This window comes from Pristiophorus japonicus, chromosome 25 (assembly GCF_044704955.1).
Source record: "Pristiophorus japonicus isolate sPriJap1 chromosome 25, sPriJap1.hap1, whole genome shotgun sequence".
NCBI classification, from domain to species: Eukaryota; Metazoa; Chordata; class Chondrichthyes; family Pristiophoridae; genus Pristiophorus; species Pristiophorus japonicus.
Window position 1 is genome coordinate 8978649 of NC_092001.1, and position 21263 is coordinate 8999911.

The 21263-nt window shown below is 48.3% G+C and overlaps 1 protein-coding gene across 2 annotated transcripts; it reads left to right on the plus strand.

The window, feature by feature from the left end:
* Positions 1-7124: 7124 nt before the first annotated feature.
* Positions 7125-17295, plus strand: LOC139238075 (zinc finger protein 664-like). 2 transcript variants are annotated; one of them, XM_070867433.1, is made up of 3 exons: positions 7125-7652; positions 8576-8662; positions 16493-17295. In XM_070867433.1, the coding sequence occupies exon 3, from the start codon at positions 16600-16602 to the stop codon at positions 17131-17133; it is 534 nt and encodes a 177-aa protein (XP_070723534.1). In that variant the 5' UTR covers positions 7125-7652; positions 8576-8662; positions 16493-16599; the 3' UTR covers positions 17134-17295. The 2 variants fall into 2 exon arrangements, with proteins under 2 accessions (XP_070723534.1, XP_070723535.1); XM_070867434.1 differs by having other exon boundaries at positions 7125-7339.
* The last annotated feature ends 3968 nt before the right edge of the window (positions 17296-21263 follow it).

A 21263-nucleotide genomic window follows, 5' to 3' on the forward strand; every position in this document is an offset into this window, starting at 1 on the left:
GGGCGGTGAACATTGCCCGTAGATTTTCGACCGTGGCAGAGGATGTGCTTGAATTTAAAATGGCACACTCAATCCATTTTCAGTCGGCTTCTACTACAACCAAATACACTTTTCCCAAGAAAGGACCTGCGTAGTCCACATGGATGCGTCACCATGGCTTGGCGGGCCAGGACCAAGGGCTAAGGACGGCTTCCCTGGGTGCGTTGACCAGCTGAGCACACGTGTTGCACCTGCGAACACAAAGTTCCAGGTCTGCATCAATCCCTGTCCACCAAATGTGTGACCTGGCAATTGCCTTCATCATGACAATGCCCAGGTGCTCATTGTGAAATTCTCTGATAAACACCTCTCTGCCCCTCTGGGACATGACTACTCGATTTCCCCATAGTAGGCAATCGGCCTGAATGGAGAGTTCATCCTTGCGCCTATGAAACGGTTTAATTTTCTCAGGGCATGCCCTGTACGTGGCTACCCACTCCCCATTCAGGGCACATTTCTTACCTAAAGACAGTAGCGGGTCTTTATTTGTCCAGACTTTAAGCTGACGGGCTGTCACAGGTGAACCTTCGCTTTCGAAAGCTTCAACAGCCATGACCATCTCAGCATCATGCTCAGTTGCCCCCTCAGTGGTGGCTAGTGGGAGCCTGCTGAGTGCATCGGCACAGTGTTCAGTGCCCGATCTGTGCTGAATTGTGTAGTCATAGGCGGCTAATGTAAGTGCCCACCTCTGTATGCGGGCCGACACATTCACATTTATGGCCTTGTTGTCGGCCAAAAGGGACGTTAGGGATTTGTGATCTGTCTCCAGCTCAAATTTCCAGCCAAACTAGGGCCTTCCAAGAGCAATTGGTTGACCTCAGCCTGAGCTAGAAGCAGTGTGGGAGGTTTCTGCTCTTTACAAAGGAGGTGCTCATAGAACTCTGCCACCTCTTGTAACCAAACCTGCAGCCTCACTCCATGATAAGGACAGTGCTCCTACTAGCTGTGAAGGTGACCGTGATTCTGAATTTCCTCAGTCTGGGATTCTTCTAGGCAGTCTTCTCTCTTTCCAGAGAGAAGCAGGTAGAGCATGGGTCATGTAATGTTTACAGTTTGTTGGAGCATAACAAGTTGCATGCTCTATCAAAAGCCCTTTCCTGGCTGTTCCCTCAGACCCAATCGAGACCTTTGCGTGGGAGCACGTGTAGCGGCTCTAACAGCATGCTCAATTTGGGAAGAAAGTTACCAAAAAAGTTCAGGAATTAATGCAGCTCCGTCGTGTTACGGGGTGTGGGTGCTCTCCGGATCGCTTCCGTTTTGGACACAGTAGGTCTGATCCCATCAGCTGCTACCCTCCTCCCCAGGAATTCTACCTCTGGAGCGAAGAAGATGCACTTTGCCTTTTTCAGTCGCAGCCCTACCCGGTCCAGTCTGCGTAGCACCTCATCCAGGTCGTGGAGATGTTCTTCAGCATCGCGACCCGTGATGAGGATGTTGTCCTGAAAAACCACCGTCCTTGGAATCGACTTGAGGAGGATTTCCGTATTTTGCTGAAAGATCACGGCGGCTGAACGAATCCCGAACGGACATCTGTTATACTCAAACAACCCCTTGTGTGTCGTGATGGTGGTCAGCCTTTTTGAATCACTCGCCAGCTCCTGGGTCATGGGAGCTGAGGTCAGGTCCAATTTTGAAAAAAGTTTGCCAGCGGATAGTGTCGCAAAGAGGTCATCCACTCTCGGTAATGGGTACTGGTCTTGGAGTGAGACCTGATTGATGGTGGCCTTGTAAGCGCCTCATTCCCTGACCGACCCATCCGCTTTGTGCACCGGCACGATCGGGCTCGCCCAGTCACTGAATTCAACTGGCAAGATGATGCCTTCCCTCAGCAGGCGGTCGAATTCACATTGTATTTTTTCCCGCATCACGTACGGCACCGCTCTGGCCTTGTGGTGTACTGGCCTGGCGTCCAGAGTTATGTGAATCACTACCTTAGCCCCCATGAAAGTGCCGATGCCGGGTTGAAATAATGAGTCAAATTTGTCTAGGACCTGTGAGCATGATACTCACTCCACAGAAGAAATGCATTGACATTGCCCCATTTCCAGTTCATGACAGCAAGCCAACTCCTCCCCAGTAGTGTGGGACCGCCCCCAGGACAATCCAGAGTGTGAACCTGTTCTCCGAATCTAGCACCGGAATAATCTCCTTTGTGTATGTCCGTAGCTGTGCATCAATCGGCAATAATTTTGGCCTCCTGGCCTTGGACACCCACAACCTTTCAAACTAGTTGATACTCATCAAGGACTGGCTGGCCCCCGTGTCAAGCTCCATTAATACTGGGATGCCATTGAGGAGCACTTTCATCATTATTGGTGGCGTCCTGGCATATGAACTGTACATGTGCTCCACATGAACTCGCTGAACTTCAGCTTCCCGTGATTTTCCCCAGTATTCATTTGGCCTCGTAGGGCTTACATCGGGACTGTCCTCCTCGTACATCAACCTGGCTGCAGGCTTCCTGCACATATGCGACAAATGACCGCTGATGTTGCAGTTTCTGCAGGTATATTGCTGATAGTTGCAGGCTCTGGCTGGGTGTTTGGCTCCACACCTCTAGCATGAGCTGGAGGACCCGTTGTTGGAAACAAAAGATCCATTACCAGTCGATCGTCTCTGACTGTCTCTGCAACTGTCCTTAAGTGCACCAGTAAAAGGTGTTGATTGCCCCATTACTGGCCGCATTGTCCATTGCAATGGCATGATTCACCGTTCAGCTAGCCATTGTCTCTGTTGAATTTCCCTTTTGGGTTCGACTGCATGCTGGGACATGTCCGATTGCCCTTGTCTGTCTAGAGAACTGTGTGTGCATTAACAATGTAGACTCCCTGGTCATTTGCCGCATTTGAGCCAAGATTTTTGTCATACATCATTCTGGTCTCTTCCTCCCCTGAGTTAAAGTCTGGGCTGTCAGAGCCGCTTCCAAGGTCAAGTCTCTGGTCTCAATCAGTTTCCTGAAAACCCCAGCATGCCCGATGCCCTCAATAAATAAGTCTCACATCATCTCTGCTCTGCGTGCATCTGTGAACTTACATAGGCTCGCCAGTCGCTGGAGATCTTCCACGAAGTCAGGAACACTTTGCCCTTCTCACCGCCAGTTCATGTAAAACTGGTGTCTCGCTTTGTGCATGCTGCTCGCAGGTTTAAGGTGTACCCCGATCAATTTACTGAGCTCTTCGAATGTCTTGTCCCCGGCTTCTCTCGGGTGAAGGGCCTTCATCAGGAACTACATTCTGGATCCACAAACCGTCGAGATGAGCACTGCGTTTGAGGGCCGAATCCTGTCCCAAACTTTCCTTCATGACAAAACTTTGCTGTAGTCTCTCAATAAAGTCGTCCCAATCATCACCAACACAGTACTTCTCTTCTGAGATGCTAGTGGCCATGCTCGCGTGGTTTAAATCCCAGTTTCTCGTCGCCAATGATATGTCCTTACTATACAATACAAATGGACACGAGGCCCATACTTGAGAGAAGGTCACTCTGTGACCAGTTGCATTTATTACCAAGATCTCAAGCGATGAAGGTGGGTGGAGCTTCCCCTTTTATACCTGAAAGTCCAGGTTAGGAGTGTCTGCCACAAGTTCACCCACTTGTGATCAATGTTCTCAAGGTGTGCAACTTAGGTCAGCTTATACATGGGTTACAATGATCGTTGAATGCATGACAAAATCCAGCGACCACTTACATTAAGACACCAAATCCTGGAACCACTTGCATGGTAACTCCAAATCCAGAGACCAATTGCACTTGGGCATCAAATCCAGCGACCATTTGCACTGGGGCATCAAATCCAGGGACCACTTACAATGGGGCACCAAATCCAGGGACCCCTTACAATGAGGCATCAAATCCAGGGACCACTTACACTGAGGCATCAAATCCAGGGACCACTTACACAGTGGCACCAAATCCAGCGACCCCTTACAATGGGGCACCAAATCCAGGGACCCCTTACACTGAGGCATCAAATCCAGGAACCACTTACACAGAGGCACCAAATCCAGGGACCCCTTACACTGAGGTATCAAATCCAGGAACCCCTTACACTGAGACATCAAATCCAGGGACCCCTTACACTGAGGCATCAAATCCAGGGACCCCTTACACTGAGGCATCAAATCCAGGGACCCCTTACACTGAGGCATCAAATCCAGGGACCCCTTACAATGAGGCACCAAATCCAGGGGCCCCTTACACTGAGGCACCAAATCCAGGGACCCCTTACACTGAGGCATCAAATCCAGGGACCCATTACACTGAGGCATCAAATCCAGGGACCCCTTACACTGAGGCATCAAATCCAGGGACCCCTTACACTGAGGCACCAAATCCAGGGGCCCCTTACACTGAGGCATGAAATCCAGGAACCCCTTACACTGAGGCATCAAATCCAGGGACCCCTTACACTGAGGCATCAAATCCAGGGACCCCTTACACTGAGGCACCAAATCCAGGGACCCCTTACACTGAGGCAACAAATCCGGGGACCCCTTACACTGAGACATCAAATCCAGGCACCCCTTACACTGAGGCACCAAATCCACGGACCCCTTACACTGAGGCACCAAATCCAGGGACGCATTACACTGAGACACCAAATCCAGGGACCCCCTAAACTGAGACACTAAATTCCAGGGACCACTTACACTGAGGCATCAAATCCAGGAACCCCTTACACTGAAACATCAAATCCAGGGACCCCTTACACTGAGACATCAAATCCAGGGACCCCTTACACTGAGACATCAAATCCAGGGACCCCTTACCCTAGACATCAAATCCAGGGACCCCTTACACTGGGACACCAAATCCAGGGACCCCTTACACTGAGGCACCAAATCCGCGGACCCCTTACACTGAGACATCAAATCCAGGGACCCCTTACACTTAGGCACCAAATCCATGGACCCCTTACACTGAGGCATCAAATCCAGGGACCCCTTACACTGAGACATCAAATCCAGGGACCCCTTACACTGAGACAACAAATCCAGGGACCCCTTACACTGAGACACCAAATCCAGGGACTCCTTACACTGAGGCACCAAATCCAGGGACCCCTTACACTGAGACACCAAATCCAGGGTACCCTTACACTGAGGCACCAAATCCAGGGACCCCTTACACTGAGGCACCAAATCCATGGAACCCTTACACTGAGGCACCAAATCCAGGGACCCCTTACACTGAGACACCAAATCCAGGGACCCCTTACACTGAGGCATCAAATCCAGGGACCCCTTACACTGAGGCACCAAATCCAGGGACCCCTTACACTGAGGCACCAAATCCGCGGACCCCTTACACTGAGACACCAAATCCAGGGACCAGTTACAATGAATCATCAAATCCAGGGACCACTTACAATGAGACTACAAAATTACAGAATTACACAGAAATGAGCCACTCGGACTAACCAGTCCGTGCCGGTGATTATGCTCTGCTTGGTAATGAGATAGCCTCAGTATGGAGAATGGTCATGCCGGTGAAAGCAGCTCCAGTTAGGGGGAATGGTGGATAATGAATGAAGAGGCGATGGAGGAATCACACAGTGACTGGAGAGCCTGATGACAGATTATTGCCAGAAGTCCTTTTCAGGCAGTTTGATGATTAGATGTAACCAGTGCAACAACTGTATCCATCTGTTATTGTTCCAAAATACCCAAATCTAATGTCACTAATTTATTTTTCCATGAGAAATGTTGAGATTACGATGTGTTTTTGACAGAAGGAAACGAGGCTTGCGCAGGAAAGAAGGTTCTTTGAATGAACACATTTTGAGGCAGTTTTGTGACTCGTCTCTGTGAGAGGTTAAAAACATGAAATGGAAAAGGGCACATCCAGTGACACTTATATTGCCAATAGTGCTTTCTAAGTTAATCATTATATCCTAAGCCGAATATCCTATTGAGTATCTCAATCACTAATCCCAATGCGAACAAATAACCACAAACCACAACCACTAAACCTACATCTAAGCCCAGCCCCTAACCAACTCTAAAAACATAAGAAATAGGGGCAGCAGTCGCCATCTGGCCCCTTCAATCCAACCCGCAATTCAATAAGATTTTGGCTGATTTGATCTTGGCCTCAATTCCGATTCACTGCCCTCTCCCCATAAACCTTGACTCCACTCTCTTTAAAAAGCACGCTATCTGCAACTTAAATATTTTCAAAGACCCAGACTCCACTGTTCTTTGGGGTAGAGAATTTCAAAGATTCACGACCCTCTGAGAGAAGAAATTCCTCTTCATTTCCATTTTAAATGGGCGCCCCCTTATGCTCAGACTTTGCCACCGAGTTCTCGATTCCCCCACAAGAAGAAACAGAGATCAGTGGGGAACCTAAAGACCCGATAAAGGAAGTATTTAAACAATTATTTTGATGCAAGAAATACTGCAAGGTATGTTAGTAACAAGTAATTGTAATCAACTAACCCATCAAAATTAGCAAAGGCAATTACAAAGGTCAGAACATTTCAAAGTTGATCACATGCAGTATGTGTGAAGATCTATTAACCACATTCAACAATCGTTAAATACAGGAAATAACAGATTTACAGTTTTACGAAAGATAGTTCCTTCAAGGGTTGGTTGAAAGGAACGTTAAATGAGTGTAAAGTGAGACACGCCGGTTCAGTCTGAGACATCCACAAGCCGGATACTCAAATGAAACAAGTTTGGGATTTGATGTGGTAAAAGATGAATTACGTGAGAAGTGAAACAATCTAGAGTAAGAAAAAGCCCCAAAATGGAAGGGACGGGAACATTAATGAGTCTATTTTTATGGAGAAATGAAATATTGGACACAGGGTGTTTGAAACAATACTGAGACAGAACATTACTGTCCAGCTCAGAGACAGGGTTATACAGAGCAGCAGGAACAATGACTGAGTGCCAGAATGAACATGTTCAGTGCCCAATGGGGGCCCAGTACATCCTCTCCCGGTGACTGAGGTGGTCTTGGGTATTTACCCAGCATTCCCCGCGACGGAGGACGTGCCGAGCCCAGACTACAGGGGCCCAGTGCGCAGGTGCGAGACCGAGCTGTGTTTGGAGCATGCGCGGTGCGTGTAATGGCGGAAAGGACATGGTGAACATCTGTTCCGCAAAACAGTCCATTCTCCGCGGGGCGGAGGGGAGTAAAGGACCAGCGGGGAGCCGGGGAGGCTTCATAAACAACCGGTGCCCGCCGGAAGCCCGGAATAACAACCGGAATATCGGCGGCTGCAGCCTCGAGGCTTTCTCCCGGTCACAGGCCCCGGGTAACGGCGGCCATCTTTGTACAGGAAGGCAGGGTCAGTCCTCCGCCATCTTGGTTCAGTGAGCAGCAAAGCGCATGCGCGGCCATCTTGGTAAAGTAACCGCTGAGTTCCTTTGCTCAGATTCTGATAAAAGGAAATTGGGAAAAGTGCACTTTGATTTTTACAGATTGAATTAATACAGAGAGCTGCGCATGCGCGGTTCAGCCCCACCCCCTGTGTCATTCCCAGTGAGCAGAATAGCACATGCACCCTTCCCTGCCCCAGCCCTGCCTGGGATCACCATTCACTCAGTGAGTGGAAGAAGATGGTTTAAAACAGCCGGGATTGGAGACACCACGACCCCAGGGTAAGGCTCAGAGATCGGCATTGAGTCCGGGGGGAGTTCAGGGGGAGTCGGGGGCTGTGTGTAAGGGGCAGAGTGGACCAAGAACCAGTCTCAGTGCGTGGTGTGAGTGGGGGAAGGGAGAGGCCATTCTCGGGCTTTGTGTGGACAGTGTGTGTCCAGGGTAAGGGAGACAGAATGGGCAGAATCCGCTATTTACAATCTGCTGCTTTCTCTCTCCAAACCAGGAGTGAACGTTCCTGGTTTAATTCCCTCGGGGGCTGTGTGTAAGGGGCAGAGTGGACCAAGAACCAGTGTCAGTGCGTAGTGTGAGTGGGGGAAGGGAGAGGCCATTCTCGGGCTATGTGTGGACAGTGTGTGTCCAGGGTAAGGGAGACAGAATGGGCAGAATCCACTATTTACAATCTGCTGCTTTCTCTCTCCAAACCAGTCATGAATATTCCTGGTTTAGTTCCCTCGGGGGCTGTGTGTAAGAGGCAGAGTGGAGCAGGAACTTGTTCCGGGACATGGTGTGAGTGGGGGAAGGGGGAGGGTATGCTCAGGCTGTGTGTGGACAGTGTAAGGTAACAGAGAAAGTAAACCACTCGCTCTTTCAAGTCATTGCTGCTTTCTTTCCCCAAATCAGTCGTGAGTGTTCCTGATTCAGTTCCAATCTCACCGTGTCTGTTGTTCTTGGGCAGTGAGCAGTGGAAACACAGTCTAACAGTGAGGGTGTGGGCAATCTCACAAAGTGCATCTATTGCAGGTACCAGGAGAGGAGTGTGGGAGAAGATATTTTAAAGACGGGTTATATTTCGGTGAACTGAGTTCCCCAAAACCGTGTTGCTGATGATCGAGAGCTACATTGTCACTCCCTCAGATACATCGTATTGTCCCCGCATCCATATCTTAGAGCTAATAATGTTCTCGTATTATTCTTCTCACAGCAAAATTCTTCAACCAGCCAGAACAAATGTGATCATTTCTCCACCCAGAATACAAGGAACAGTGCAGGCAGCTCCTTCTCACACACAGTAAGTAGATTATCACTCACGGAGCGCAGAGACACAGAACTGGCCTCAATCCTATTGTCACAGGCAGCAGAAGCTGTCAGTCCCACAGTGATCCGAAGTGGCAGAGTTACATTGTGAATCTTACAGCCACATGGAGCAGTAGAATCAGATGCTGTTTCACCATTGAAACAGATCACACTGACGGTACATTAAACACCCACACTCACTTGCCAGAAACTGGCAGGTAGAGAATAAAACACAATCATCTATCAGAAAAAATGTCAAACAGAAAGTATAAACCACACTCGCATATCAGAAGCTGACGGGTACAGAGCAAAAGCCATATTCATGTTTCAGAATCTGACAGATTCAGTATTTAACCCCCCGAACATACCAGAAGATGACAGGTGCAGAATAAAACCCACATTCCTGTACCACAGACTGACAGATACAGTATACAACACACACCCACAGAAATGAAAGTGACAGTAACAGAATAAAATCCCCACTTGCATACCAGAGAGTGACAGGTAAAGTGTAAATCCCATGGGAACATATCGGAAAACTGAAAGGCAGTAAGTAAAATTGTTACTTGCATCGCAGGAACTGATCGGGGCAGAGTAAAACCCACACACACACATCTGAACAATGACACGGAGAAGGCAAAATCTTCACTCACATATCAGAGAAATACAGGTAAAAAGTAAAATTGATTCTCACGTTCACATACCAGAGACTGGAAAATACAGATTAAACTCAGACTACCGCAGCAGAAACTGAGAGGCACAGATTAAACCTCAACACACACCAAAACCTGACAATTACAGAAAAATACACACACTTGCATATCAGAGACTGAGTGATACAGTATAAAACCCACACTCACATATCAGAGACTGAGTGATACAGTATAAAACCCATACTCTCATATCAGAGACTGAGAGATACAGTATAAAACCCACACTCACATATGAGAGACTGAGAGATACAGTATAAAACCCATACTCACATATCAGAGACTGACTGATACAGTATAAAACCCACACTCACATATCAGAGACTGAGAGATACAGTATAAAACCCATACTCACATATCAGAGACTGAGTGATACAGTATAAAACCCATACTCACATATCAGAGACTGAGAGATACAGTATAAAACCCATACTCACATATCAGAGACTGAGTGATACAGTATAAAACCCACACTCACATATCAGAGACTGAGAGATACAGTATAAAACCCATACTCACATATCAGAGGCTGACATCTTAAAATCCATATTCCCTTAAAATAAATTGACATACAGTGACATGCCCAGACTCACGAACCAGTAATTGACAGGTACAGGGTAAAGATCTCTTTTTCATTCCAGAAACTAACAGGTACAAAGGAAAGTCCACTCACAATTAAACAGAAACTAGTAGTTATAGAGTGAGGCCCACAATCACAGATCAGAACTTGACAGGTACAGAATAAAACCCAGGCTCCCATAACTGAAATGGAGAGATACAGATAAAGGCCCACACTCACATACCAGAGACAGATAGATACAGAGTAAAACTCAGACTCATTTACCAGAGACCGACAGATTCAGCTGAAAACTCACCTCCATAACACAAATTGACAGTTCGAAAGTAAAACCAATACTCTATCAGGAATTGGTGGTACACAGTAAAACAATACTAACAACTGGAGAATGATGGGTATGGAGTAGAGCTAACGTTCACATAACAGAAATGGACAGATACAGCGCAGAACACACTCACACACCAAGAATGGAAAGAAACATCGAAAATAGGTGCAGGAGTAGGCCATTCGGCCCTTCGAGCCTGCACCACCATTCAATCTGATCATGCAACTTCAGTACCTCACTCCCGCTTTCTCTCTATACCCCATGATCCCCTTAGCCGTAAGGGCCACATCTAACTCCCTGTTGAATATATCCAACGAACTGGACTCCACAACTTTCTGTGGTAGAGAATTGCACAGGTTTACCACTCTCTGGGTGAAAAAGTTTCTCCTCATTTCAGTCCGATATGGCTTATCCCTTATCCTTAGACTGTGACCCTGATTCTGGACTTCCCCAACATCAGGAACATTCTTCCTGCCTCTAACCTGTCCAGTCCCGTCATTATTTTATATGTTTCTATGAGATCCCCTCTCATTCTTCTAAATTCCAGTGAGTGTAAGCCTAGCTGATCCAGTCTTTCTTCATATGTCAGTCCTGCCATCCCGGGAATTAGTCTGTTGAACCTTCGCTGCACTCCCTCAATAGCAAGCAAGTCCTTGCTCAGATTAATAGACCAAGACTGCACATAATACCCAAGGTGTGGCCTCACCAAGGCCCTGTACAACTGCAGCAACACCTCCCTGCTCCTATACTCAAACCCCCTCGCTATGAAGGCCAGCATGCCAGTTGCTTTCTTTACTGCCTGCTGGACCTGCATGCCTACCTTCAGTGACTTGATGTACCATGACACCCAGGTCTATTTGCACCTCCCATCTTACTAATCTCTCACCATTCAGATAATCTGCCTTCCTGTTTTTGCCACCAAAGTGGATAACCTCACAATAATCCAGATTATACTGCATCTGCCATGCAATTGCCCATTCACCTAACCTGTCCAAGTCAATCTGCAGCCACTTAGCATCCTACTCACAGTTCACACTGCCACCCAGCTTAGTGTCATCTGCAAACTTGGAGATATTACCTTCAATTCCATCGTCTAAATCATTAATATATATTGTAAATAGTTGGGATCAATGCACTGAACCTTGCAGCACCCCACTAGTCACTGCCTGCCATTCTGAAAAAGACCTGTTTATTCCGACTCTTTGCTTCCTGTCTGCCAACCGGTTCTTTATCACGTCAATACATTACCCCCAATACCATGTGCTTTAATTTTGCACACTAATCTCTTGTGTGGGACCTTGTCAAAAGTCTTTTGAAATTCCAAATACACCACATCCACTGGTTACATCCTCAAAACACTCTCGAAGATTTGTCAAGCATGAATTCCCTTTCATAAATCCATGCTGACTTGGACCGATCCTGTCACTGCTTTCCAAATGCTCTGCTATTACATCTTTAGTAATTGATTCCAGCATTTTCCCCACACCGATGTCAGGCAAACCGGTCTATAATTCCGTTTTATCTCCCCCTCCTTTTTTTAAAAAAGTGGGGTTACATTAGCTACCCTCCAATCCATAGGTACTGATCCATAGTCCATGAAATTCAGGAAAATGACCACCAATGCATCTTCTATTTCTAGGGCCATTTCTTTAACTACTCTGGGATGCAGACTATCAGGCCCTGGGGATTTATCGGCCTTCAGTTCCATCAGTTTCCCAACAACCATTTCCTGGCTAATAAGGATTTCCCTCAGTTCCTCCTTCCTGTTAGACCCTCGGTCCCCTAGTAGTTTTGGGAGGTTATTCGTGTCTTCCTTTGTGAAGACAGAACCAAAGTATTTCTTCAATTGGTCTGTCATTTCCTTGTTACCTATTATGAATTCACCTGATTCTGACTGCAAGGGACCATGTTTGTCTTCATCAATCTTTTTCTCTTCACATATCTATAGAAGCTTTTGCAGTCAGTTTTTATGTTCCCTGCAAGCTTACTCTCATACTCTATTTTCCCCCTCCTAATTACACCCTTAGTCCTCCTCTGCTGAATTCTAAATTTCTCCCAGTCCTCAGGTTTGCTGCTTTTTCTGGCCAATTTATATGCCTCTTCCTTGGATTTAACACTGTCCCTAATTTCGCTTGTTAGCCACGGTTGAGCCACCTTTTCGGTTTTATTTTTATGCCAGACAGGGATGTACAATAGTTGTAATTGATCCATGTGATCTTTAAATGTCTGCCATTGCCTATCCACCGTCAACCCTTTAAGTATCATTCACCAGTTCATCCTAGCCTAATCACGTCTCATACCATTGAAGTTTCCTTTAAGTTCAGGACCCTAGTCTCTGAGTTAACTGTGTCACTCTCCAGCTTAATGAAGAATTCTACCATATTATGGTCACTCTTCCCCAAGGGGCCACGCATGACCAGATTGCTAATTAATCCTCTCTCGTTACACAAGACCCAGTCTAGGATGGCCTGCTCTCCAGTTGGTTCCTCAACATATTGGTCTAGAAAATCATCCCTGAGGCACTCCAGAAAAACCTCCTCCACAGTATTGCTAAGTTTGGATAGCCCAATCAATATCGAGGTTAAGGTTACCCATGATAACTGTTGTACCCTTATTGCACGATTCCCTAATTTCCTGTTTGATGCCATCCCCAACCTCCCTACTACTGTTTAGTGGTCTGTACATAACCCCAACTAACGTTTTCTGCACTTTGGTGTTGCGCAGCTCTACCCATATAGATTCCACATTATCCCAGCTAATGTCCTACCTTACTATTGCATTAACCTCCTCTTTAACCATTAACACTACCCCACCTCCTTTTCCTTTCTGGCTATCCTTCCTGAATATTGAATACCCCTGGATGTTATGTTCCCAGCCTTGGTTACCCTGGAGCCATGTCTCAGTAATCCCAATTACATCATATCCGTTAACAGCTATCTGTGCAGTTAATTCGTCCCTCTTATTACGAATGCTTCTCGCTTTGAGACTCAGAGCTTTCAGGCTTGTTTTTTTTAAACACTCTTATTGTTGTAATGTGGCCCTTTTTGTTACAGAATGAAACACACAGACAATTACCAGAAATTGACAGGTACTGGATAAAACCCACGCTCTCGTATCAGAAACTAACATACAGAGTAAAACCCTCATCCACATACCAGAGATGGACAGATACAGAATCAAATCCACATTCCCATACCAGACACCCACTATATAAGAAAATAAGAACATAAGAAATAGGAGCAGGAGTAGGTATACGGCCCCTCGAGCCTGCTCCACCATTTAATACGATCATGGCTGATCCGATTACGGACTCGGGACCACTTCCCTGCCCGCTCCCCATAACCCCTTATTCCCTTATCAGTTAAGACAATGTCTATCTCTGTCTTAAATATATTCAATGTCCCAGCTTCCACAGGTCTCTGAGGCAGCGAATTCCACAGGTTTATAACCCTCTGAGAGAAGAAATTCCTCCTCATCTCAGTTTTAAATGGGGGCCCCTTATTCTAAGATTATGCCCCCTAGTTGTAGTCTCCCCGATCAGTGAAAACATCCTCTCTGATACCACCTTGTCAAGCCCCCTCATTATCTTATACGTTTTGATAAATCACCTCTCATTCGTTCTTCTGAATTCAATGAGTAGAGGCCCAACCTCCTCAATCTTTTCTCATAAGTCAACCCCCTCATCTCCGGAATCAACCGAGTGAACCTTCTCTCAACTTCCTCCAAAGCAAGTATGTCCTTTTATAAATATGGAAACCAAAACTGCACGCAGTATTCAAGGTGTGGTCTCACCAATAACTTGTATAACTGTAGCAAGACTTCCCTGTTTTTATACTCCAACCCCTTTGCAATAAAGGCCAAGATTCAGTTGGCCTTCCTGAACACCTGCTGTACCTGCATACCAACCTTTTGTGTTTCATGCACAAGTACCCCAGGTCCTGCTGTACTGCAGCACTTTGCAATCTTTCTCCATTTAAATAATAACTTGCTCTTTGATTTTTTTTCTGCCATAATGCATAACCTCACACTTTCCAACATTATACTCCATCTGCCAAATTTTTGCCCACTCACTTAGCCTGTCTGTTTCCTTTTGCAGATTATTTGTGTCCTCCTCACACATTGCTTTTCCTCCCATCTTTATATCGCCAGCAAACTTGGCTACGTTACAGTCGGTCCCTTCTTCCAAGTCGTTAATATCGATTGTAAATAGTTGGGGTCCCAGCACTGATCCCTGCGGCACCCCACTAGTTACTGATTCCCAACCCAAGAATGAACTATTCACCCAACCTCTCTGTTGTCTGTTAGTTAGCCAAACCTCGATCCATGCTAATATATTACCCCCAGCCCATGAACTTTTATCTTGTGCAGTAATCTTTTATATGGCACCTTGTCAAATGCCTTCTGGGCGTCCAAATACACCACACCCACTTTATCCACCCTGTTCATTACATGCTCAAAGAATTCCAGCACATTTGTCAAACTTAACATCCCCTTCATAAATCCATGCTGACTCTGCCTGTCCGAATTATGCTTTCCCAAATGTCGTGCTACTGCTTCTTTAAGAATGAACTCTTCAACATTTTCCCAACCACAGATGTTAGGCTAACTGGTCTATAGTTTCCTGCTTTTTGTCTGCCTCCTTTTTGACCGAGTGCGGCTCTCGGTCCCCGGGCAACACCGAGTGAGGCTCTCGGTCCCCGGGCAACACCGAGTGTGGCTCTCGGTCCCCGGGCAACACCGAGTGTGGCTCTCAGTCCCCGGGCAACACCGAGTGTGGCTCTCAGTCTCCGAGCAACACCGAGTGTGGCTCTCGGGGGCCCGGGCAACACCCAGTGTGGCTCTCAGTCACCGGGCAACACCGAGTGTGGCTCTCAGTCACCGGGCAACACCGAGTGTGGCTCTCAGTCACCGGGCAACACCGAGTGTGGCTCTCAGTCCCCGGGCAACACCGAGTGTGGCTCTCAGTCCCCGGGCAACACCGAGTGTGGCTCTCAGTCACCGGGCAACACCGAGTGTGGCTCTCGGTCCCCGGGCAAGACCGAGTGTGGCTCTCGGTCCCCGGGCAACACCGAGTGTGGCTCTCAGTCACTGGGCAACACCGAGTGTGGCTCTCAGTCACTGGGCAACACCGAGTGTGGCTCTCGGTCCCCGGGCAAGACCGAGTGTGGCTCTCAGTCCCCGGGCAACACCGAGTGTGGCTCTCGGTCCCCGGGCATCACCGAGTGTGGCTCTCAGTCCCCGGGCAACACCGAGTGTGGCTCTCGGTCCCCGGGCAACACCGAGTGTGGCTCTCGGTCCCCGCGCAACACCGAGTGTGGCTCTCAGTCCCCGGGCAACACCGAGTGTGGCTCTCAGTCCCCGGGCAACACCGAGTGCGGCTCTCAGTCACCGGGCAACACCGAGTGCGGCTCTCGGTCCCCGGGCAACACCGATTGCGGCTCTCATTCCCCAGGCAACACCGAGTGTGGCTCTCGGTCCCCGGGCAACACCGAGTGCGGCTCTCAGTCCCCAGGCAACACCGAGTGTGGCTCTCAGTCCCCGGGCAAGACCGAGTACGGCTCTCGGTCCCCGGGCAACACCGAGTGCGGCTCTCGATCCCCGGGCAACACCGAGTGCGGCTCTCAGTCCCCAGACAACACCGAGTGTGGCTCTCGGTCCCCGGGCAACACCGAGTGTGGCTCTCAGTCCCCGGGCAACACCAAGTGCGGCTCTCAGACCCCGGGCAACACCGAGTGTACCTCTCGGTCCCCGGGCAACACCGAGTGCGGCTCTCGATCCCCGGGCAACACCGAGTGCGGCTCTCAGTCCCCAGGCAACACCGAGTGTGGCTCTCAGTCCCCGGGCAACACCGAGTGCGGCTCTCGGTCCCCGGGCAACACCGAGTGTGGCTCTCAGTCCCCGGGCAACACCAAGTGCGGCTCTCGGTCCCCGGGCAACACCGAGTGTGGCTCTCGGTCCCCGGGCAACACCAAGTGTGGCTCTCAGTCCCCGGGCAACACCGTGTGTGGCTCTCGGTCCCCGGGTTCCCTTCCCTGAAGTACAGCAGTGACCCAGATGTGTTTTTACGACAATCCGGCAGCTTTCATGGTCACTTTTTTCTCGTGCCGGCCCCACAAATGATCAGATTCATTAAGCTCCATTTCACAACCTGCCTTTGTGTTTTTGTGGGTTCTCTCTCGCACTCCCTTTTCCTGTTTGAAATTCACTTTACAGGGTGTTAAAAGGGGAGGATTTGTAGACTGGAAGCTCAAACCAAACATCACTTCAAGATCTTGCAGTCACTTGGTACTTCGGGACTGGAATATCATCAGCTTTTGACCATGGAAGCAGAAGGCACCTTTCGCAGTGGGGAGAAACGGTACACGTGCTCTGTGTGTGGACAAGGCTTCAGTCGATCGTCCAACCTGGAGAGACTTAAGTGCAGTCACACTGAGAAGAAACTGTGTAAATATGGGGATTGTGGGAAACGTTTCAACTACGTGTCCCAGCTGGAAACACATCGGCGAGTTCACACTGGGGAGAGACCGTTCACCTGCTCCAACTGTGGGTTGGGATTCACTGCATCATCCAACCTGCTGACACACCAGCGAGTTCACACTGGGGAGAGGCCGTTCACCTGCTCCGACTGTGGGAAGGGATTCACTCGGTCATCCAACCTGCTGATACACCAGCGAGTTCACACTGGGGAGAGGCCGTTCACCTGCTCCGACTGTGGGAAGGGATTCACTACATCATCCCAACTGCTGAAACACCAGCGAGTTCACACTGGGGAGAGGCCGTTCACCTGCTCCGACCGTGGGAAGGGATTCACTACATCATCCAACCTGCTGACACACCAGCGAGTTCACAAGTGAATGCAGGGGTTGGATTCTGCTGTTAATCGCATTCTGGACTGCATTGACTTCATTTTGATAGTTGGGGTTTATAACTCCTGCAACGCTGATGTTAATAAATCCTGTAACTGGAAAGGGGTTTAATATTTGGGATACAGACATATAAATTAGTGTTGCTTTAAACACATTGTTGTGGTTTTTTGTCTTTCCCACCTGAGTGTTTAGCATCACCTGGCTGGCGTTGAGAAAGGACAATCTATGGGGAGGATCTTACTGGGGGGAACAGAACTTCAGCCTGGACACAGTCCTTCAGGGACACACTGGGATCACCTCATTCTTCTGAACTCCAATGTGTATAGGCCAACCTACTCAACCTATCGTCATAAGTCAATCCCATCAACTCCGGAATCTGCAGCAGACATGAGCAAGGACCTGAGGCTTATTAAAAGACACATATTTCATTACAGATAAGGTTATCCTGGGAGAAATGTTCAATTAGAACATGAGAACATAAGAAATAGGAGCTGGAGTAGGCCATTTGGCCCCTCGGGCCTGCTCCACCATTCAATAAGGTCATGGCTGATCTGATCATGGACTCAGTTCCACTTCCCTGCCCACTCCCCATAAGCCTTTACTCACTTATCGCTCAAACATCTCTCTATCTCCGCCTTAAATATATTCAAAGACCCAGCCTCCATAGCTCTCCTGGGCAGAGAATTCCATGGATTTACCACCCTCAGAGAAGAAATTCCTCATCTCAGTTTTAATTGGGTGGCCCCTTATTTTAAGACTATGTCCCCTAGTTTTAGTTTCCCATATAAGTGGAAATATCCTGTCTGCATCCACCTTGTCAAGCCCCCTCATTATCTTATGTTTTGATAAAATCACCTCTCATTCTTCTGAACTCCAATGTGCTTAGGCCCAACCTATTCAAGCTATCTTCGTAAGTCAATCCCCTCATCTGCGGAATCAACCTCGTGAACCTTCTCTGAACTGCCTCCAATGCAGGTATATCCTTCCTTGAAGACCAAGATACGGAGTCCATTACAGGCAAAATGCCAATCAAACCAGTAGCACACTGGCACCTTAACAGGCTTTTCTTAAATAGATTTGCTGAGTGGATATAAACTTAAACCAGGTTTACAGGCGTGATGCCCTATTCACATATTGAAGGGAGAAGAGATGCTGTGGGGTACACGCTAAGTCCAGTAGCTGAAAGTGATTAACAGACTGGGTTTTGTGTTTACTGATCCCAGGCGTGTTACCCATACCAGCAAAATCGAAGCCCATGGAATAACGGGGACAGTGGCAGCATGGATATGAAAGTGGCTAAGTGACACACACAGAGTAGTGGTGAATGGTTGTTTTTCAGACTGGAGGAAGTGGTGTTCCCCAGAGGTCGGTATTGGGGCCACTGCTTTTTTTTAATCTATATTAATGACCTAGACTTGGGTGTACAGGGCACAATTTCCAAATCGACAGCTCACACAAAAGTTGGAAGTACAGTGAACAGTGAGGAGGTAGTGATAGACTTCAGAAAGACATGGACAGGCTTGTGGAATGGGCAGATGTGGCAGATGAAACTTAACGGAGAAAAGTTCAAAAGTGATACATTTTGGGAGGAAGAAAGAGGAGAGTAAATGTAAACTAAAGGGGTGCATGAACAGAGAGACCCAGGAGTATATGTGCACCAATCACTGAAGGTGGCAGCACAGGTTGAGAAAGTGGTTACAAAAACTTAAGGGACCCTCGGCTTCATGAATAGAGGTATAGAGTACAGAAGTGTGGATATTATGTTGAACCTGCATAAAACTCTGGTTCGGCCTCAACTGGAGTATTGTGTGCAGTTCTGGGTCATCATCATCATCATAGGCAGTCCCTCGGATCGAGGAAGACATGTTTCCACTCTAAAAATGAGTCCTTAGGTGGCTGAACAGTCCAAAACGAGAGCCACAGTCCCTGTCACAGGTGGGACAGATAGTCGTTGAGGGAAGGGGTGGGTGGGACAGGTTTGCCGCACATTCTTTCTGATGCCTGCGGTTGATTTCTGCATGCTCTCGGCGATGAAACTCGAGGTACTCAGCGCTCTCCCGGATGATCTTCCTCCACTTAGGGCGGTCTTTAGTCAGGGACTCCCAGATGTCGATGGGGATGTTGCACTTTATCAGGGAGACTTTGCGGGTGTCCTTGTAACGTTTCCTCTGCCACACCTTTGGCTCATTTGCTGTGAAGGAGTTCCGAGTGGAGTGTTTGCTTTGGGAGTCTCATGTCTGGCATGCTGACAATGTGGCCTGCCCAGCAGAGCTGATCAAATGTGGTCAGTGCTTCAATGCTGGGGATGTTGGCCTGGTCGACGACTCTAACGTTGGTGTGTCTGTCCTCCCAGGGAATTTGCAGGATATTGCGGAGAAATCGTTGGTGGTATTTCTCCAGCGACTTGAGCTGTCTACTGTACATAGTCCATGTCTCTGAGCCATACAGGAGGGTGGGTATTACTACAGCCCTGTAGACCATGAGCTGGGTGCTGGGGGTGATATACCTACTGTACATGGTCCATGTCTCTGAGCCATACAGGAGGGTGGGTATTACTACAGCCCTGTAGACCATGAGCTGGGTGCTGGGGGTGAGATACCTACTGTAAATAGTCCATGTATCTGAGCCATACAGGAGGGTGGGTATTACTACAGCCCTGGAGACCATGAGCTGGGTGCTGGGGGTGAGATACCTACTGTACATAGTCCATGTCTCTGAGACAAACAGGAGGGTGGTTATTACTACAGCCCTGTAGACCATGAGCTGGGTGCTGGGGGTGATATACCTACTGTACATAGTCCATATCTCTGAGCCATACAGGAGGGTGGGTATTACTACAGCCCTGTAGACCATGAGCTGGGTGCTGGGGGTGAGATACCTACTGTACATAGTCCATGTCTCTGAGCCATACAGGAGGGTGGGTATTACTACAGCTCTGTAGACCATGAGCTGGGTGCTGGGGGTGATATACCTACTGTACATAGTCCATATCTCTGAGCCATACAGGAGGGTGGGTATTACTACAGCCCTGTAGACCATGAGCTGGGTGCTGGGGGTGAGATACCTACTGTACATAGTCCATGTCTCTGAGCCATACAGGAGGGTGGGTATTACTACAGCCCTGTAGAGCATGAGCTGGGTGCTGGGGGTGAGATACCTGCTGTGCATAGTCCATGTATCTGAGCCATACTGGAGGTGGGTATTACTACAGCCCTGCAGACCATGAGTTGGGTGCTGGGGGTGAGATACCTACTTCACATAGTCCATGTCTCTGAGCCATACAGGAGGGTGGGTATTACTACAGCCCTGTAGACCATGAGCTGGGTGCTGGGGGTGAGATACCTACTGTACATAGTCCATGTATCTGAGCCATAGAGGAGGTGGGTATTATTACAGCCCTGTAGACCATGAGCTGGGTGCTGGGGGTAAGGTACCTACTGTACATAGTCCATGTCTCTGAGCCATACAGGAGGGTGGGTATTACTACAGCCCTGTAGACCATGAGCTGGGTGCTGGGGGTGAGATACCTCCTGTACATAGTCCATGTATCTGAGCCATACAGGAGGTGGGTATTACTACAGCCCTGTAGACCATGAGCTGGGTGCTGGGGGTGATAAACCTACTGTATATGGTCCATGTCTCTGAGCCATACAGGAGGGTGGCTATTACTACAGCCCTGTAGACCATGAGCTGAGTGCTGGGGGTGATATACCTACTGTACATGGTCCATGTCTCTGAACCATACAGGAGGGTGGGTATTACTACAGCCCTGTAGACCATGAGCTGGGTGCTGGGGGTGATATACCTACTGTACATGGTCCATGTCTCTGAACCATACAGGAGGGTGGGTATTACTACAGCCCTGTAGACCATGAGCTGGGTGCTGGGTGTGATATACCTACTGTATATGGTCCATGTCTCTGAGCTATACAGGAGGTGGGTATTACTACAGCCCTGTAGACCATGAGCTGGGTGCTGGGGATGATATACCTACTGTACATGGTCCATGTCTCTGAGCTATACAGGAGGTGGGTATTACTACAGCCCTGTAGACCATGAGCTGGGTGCTGGGGATGAGATACCTACTGTACATGGTCCATGTCTCGGAGCCATACAGG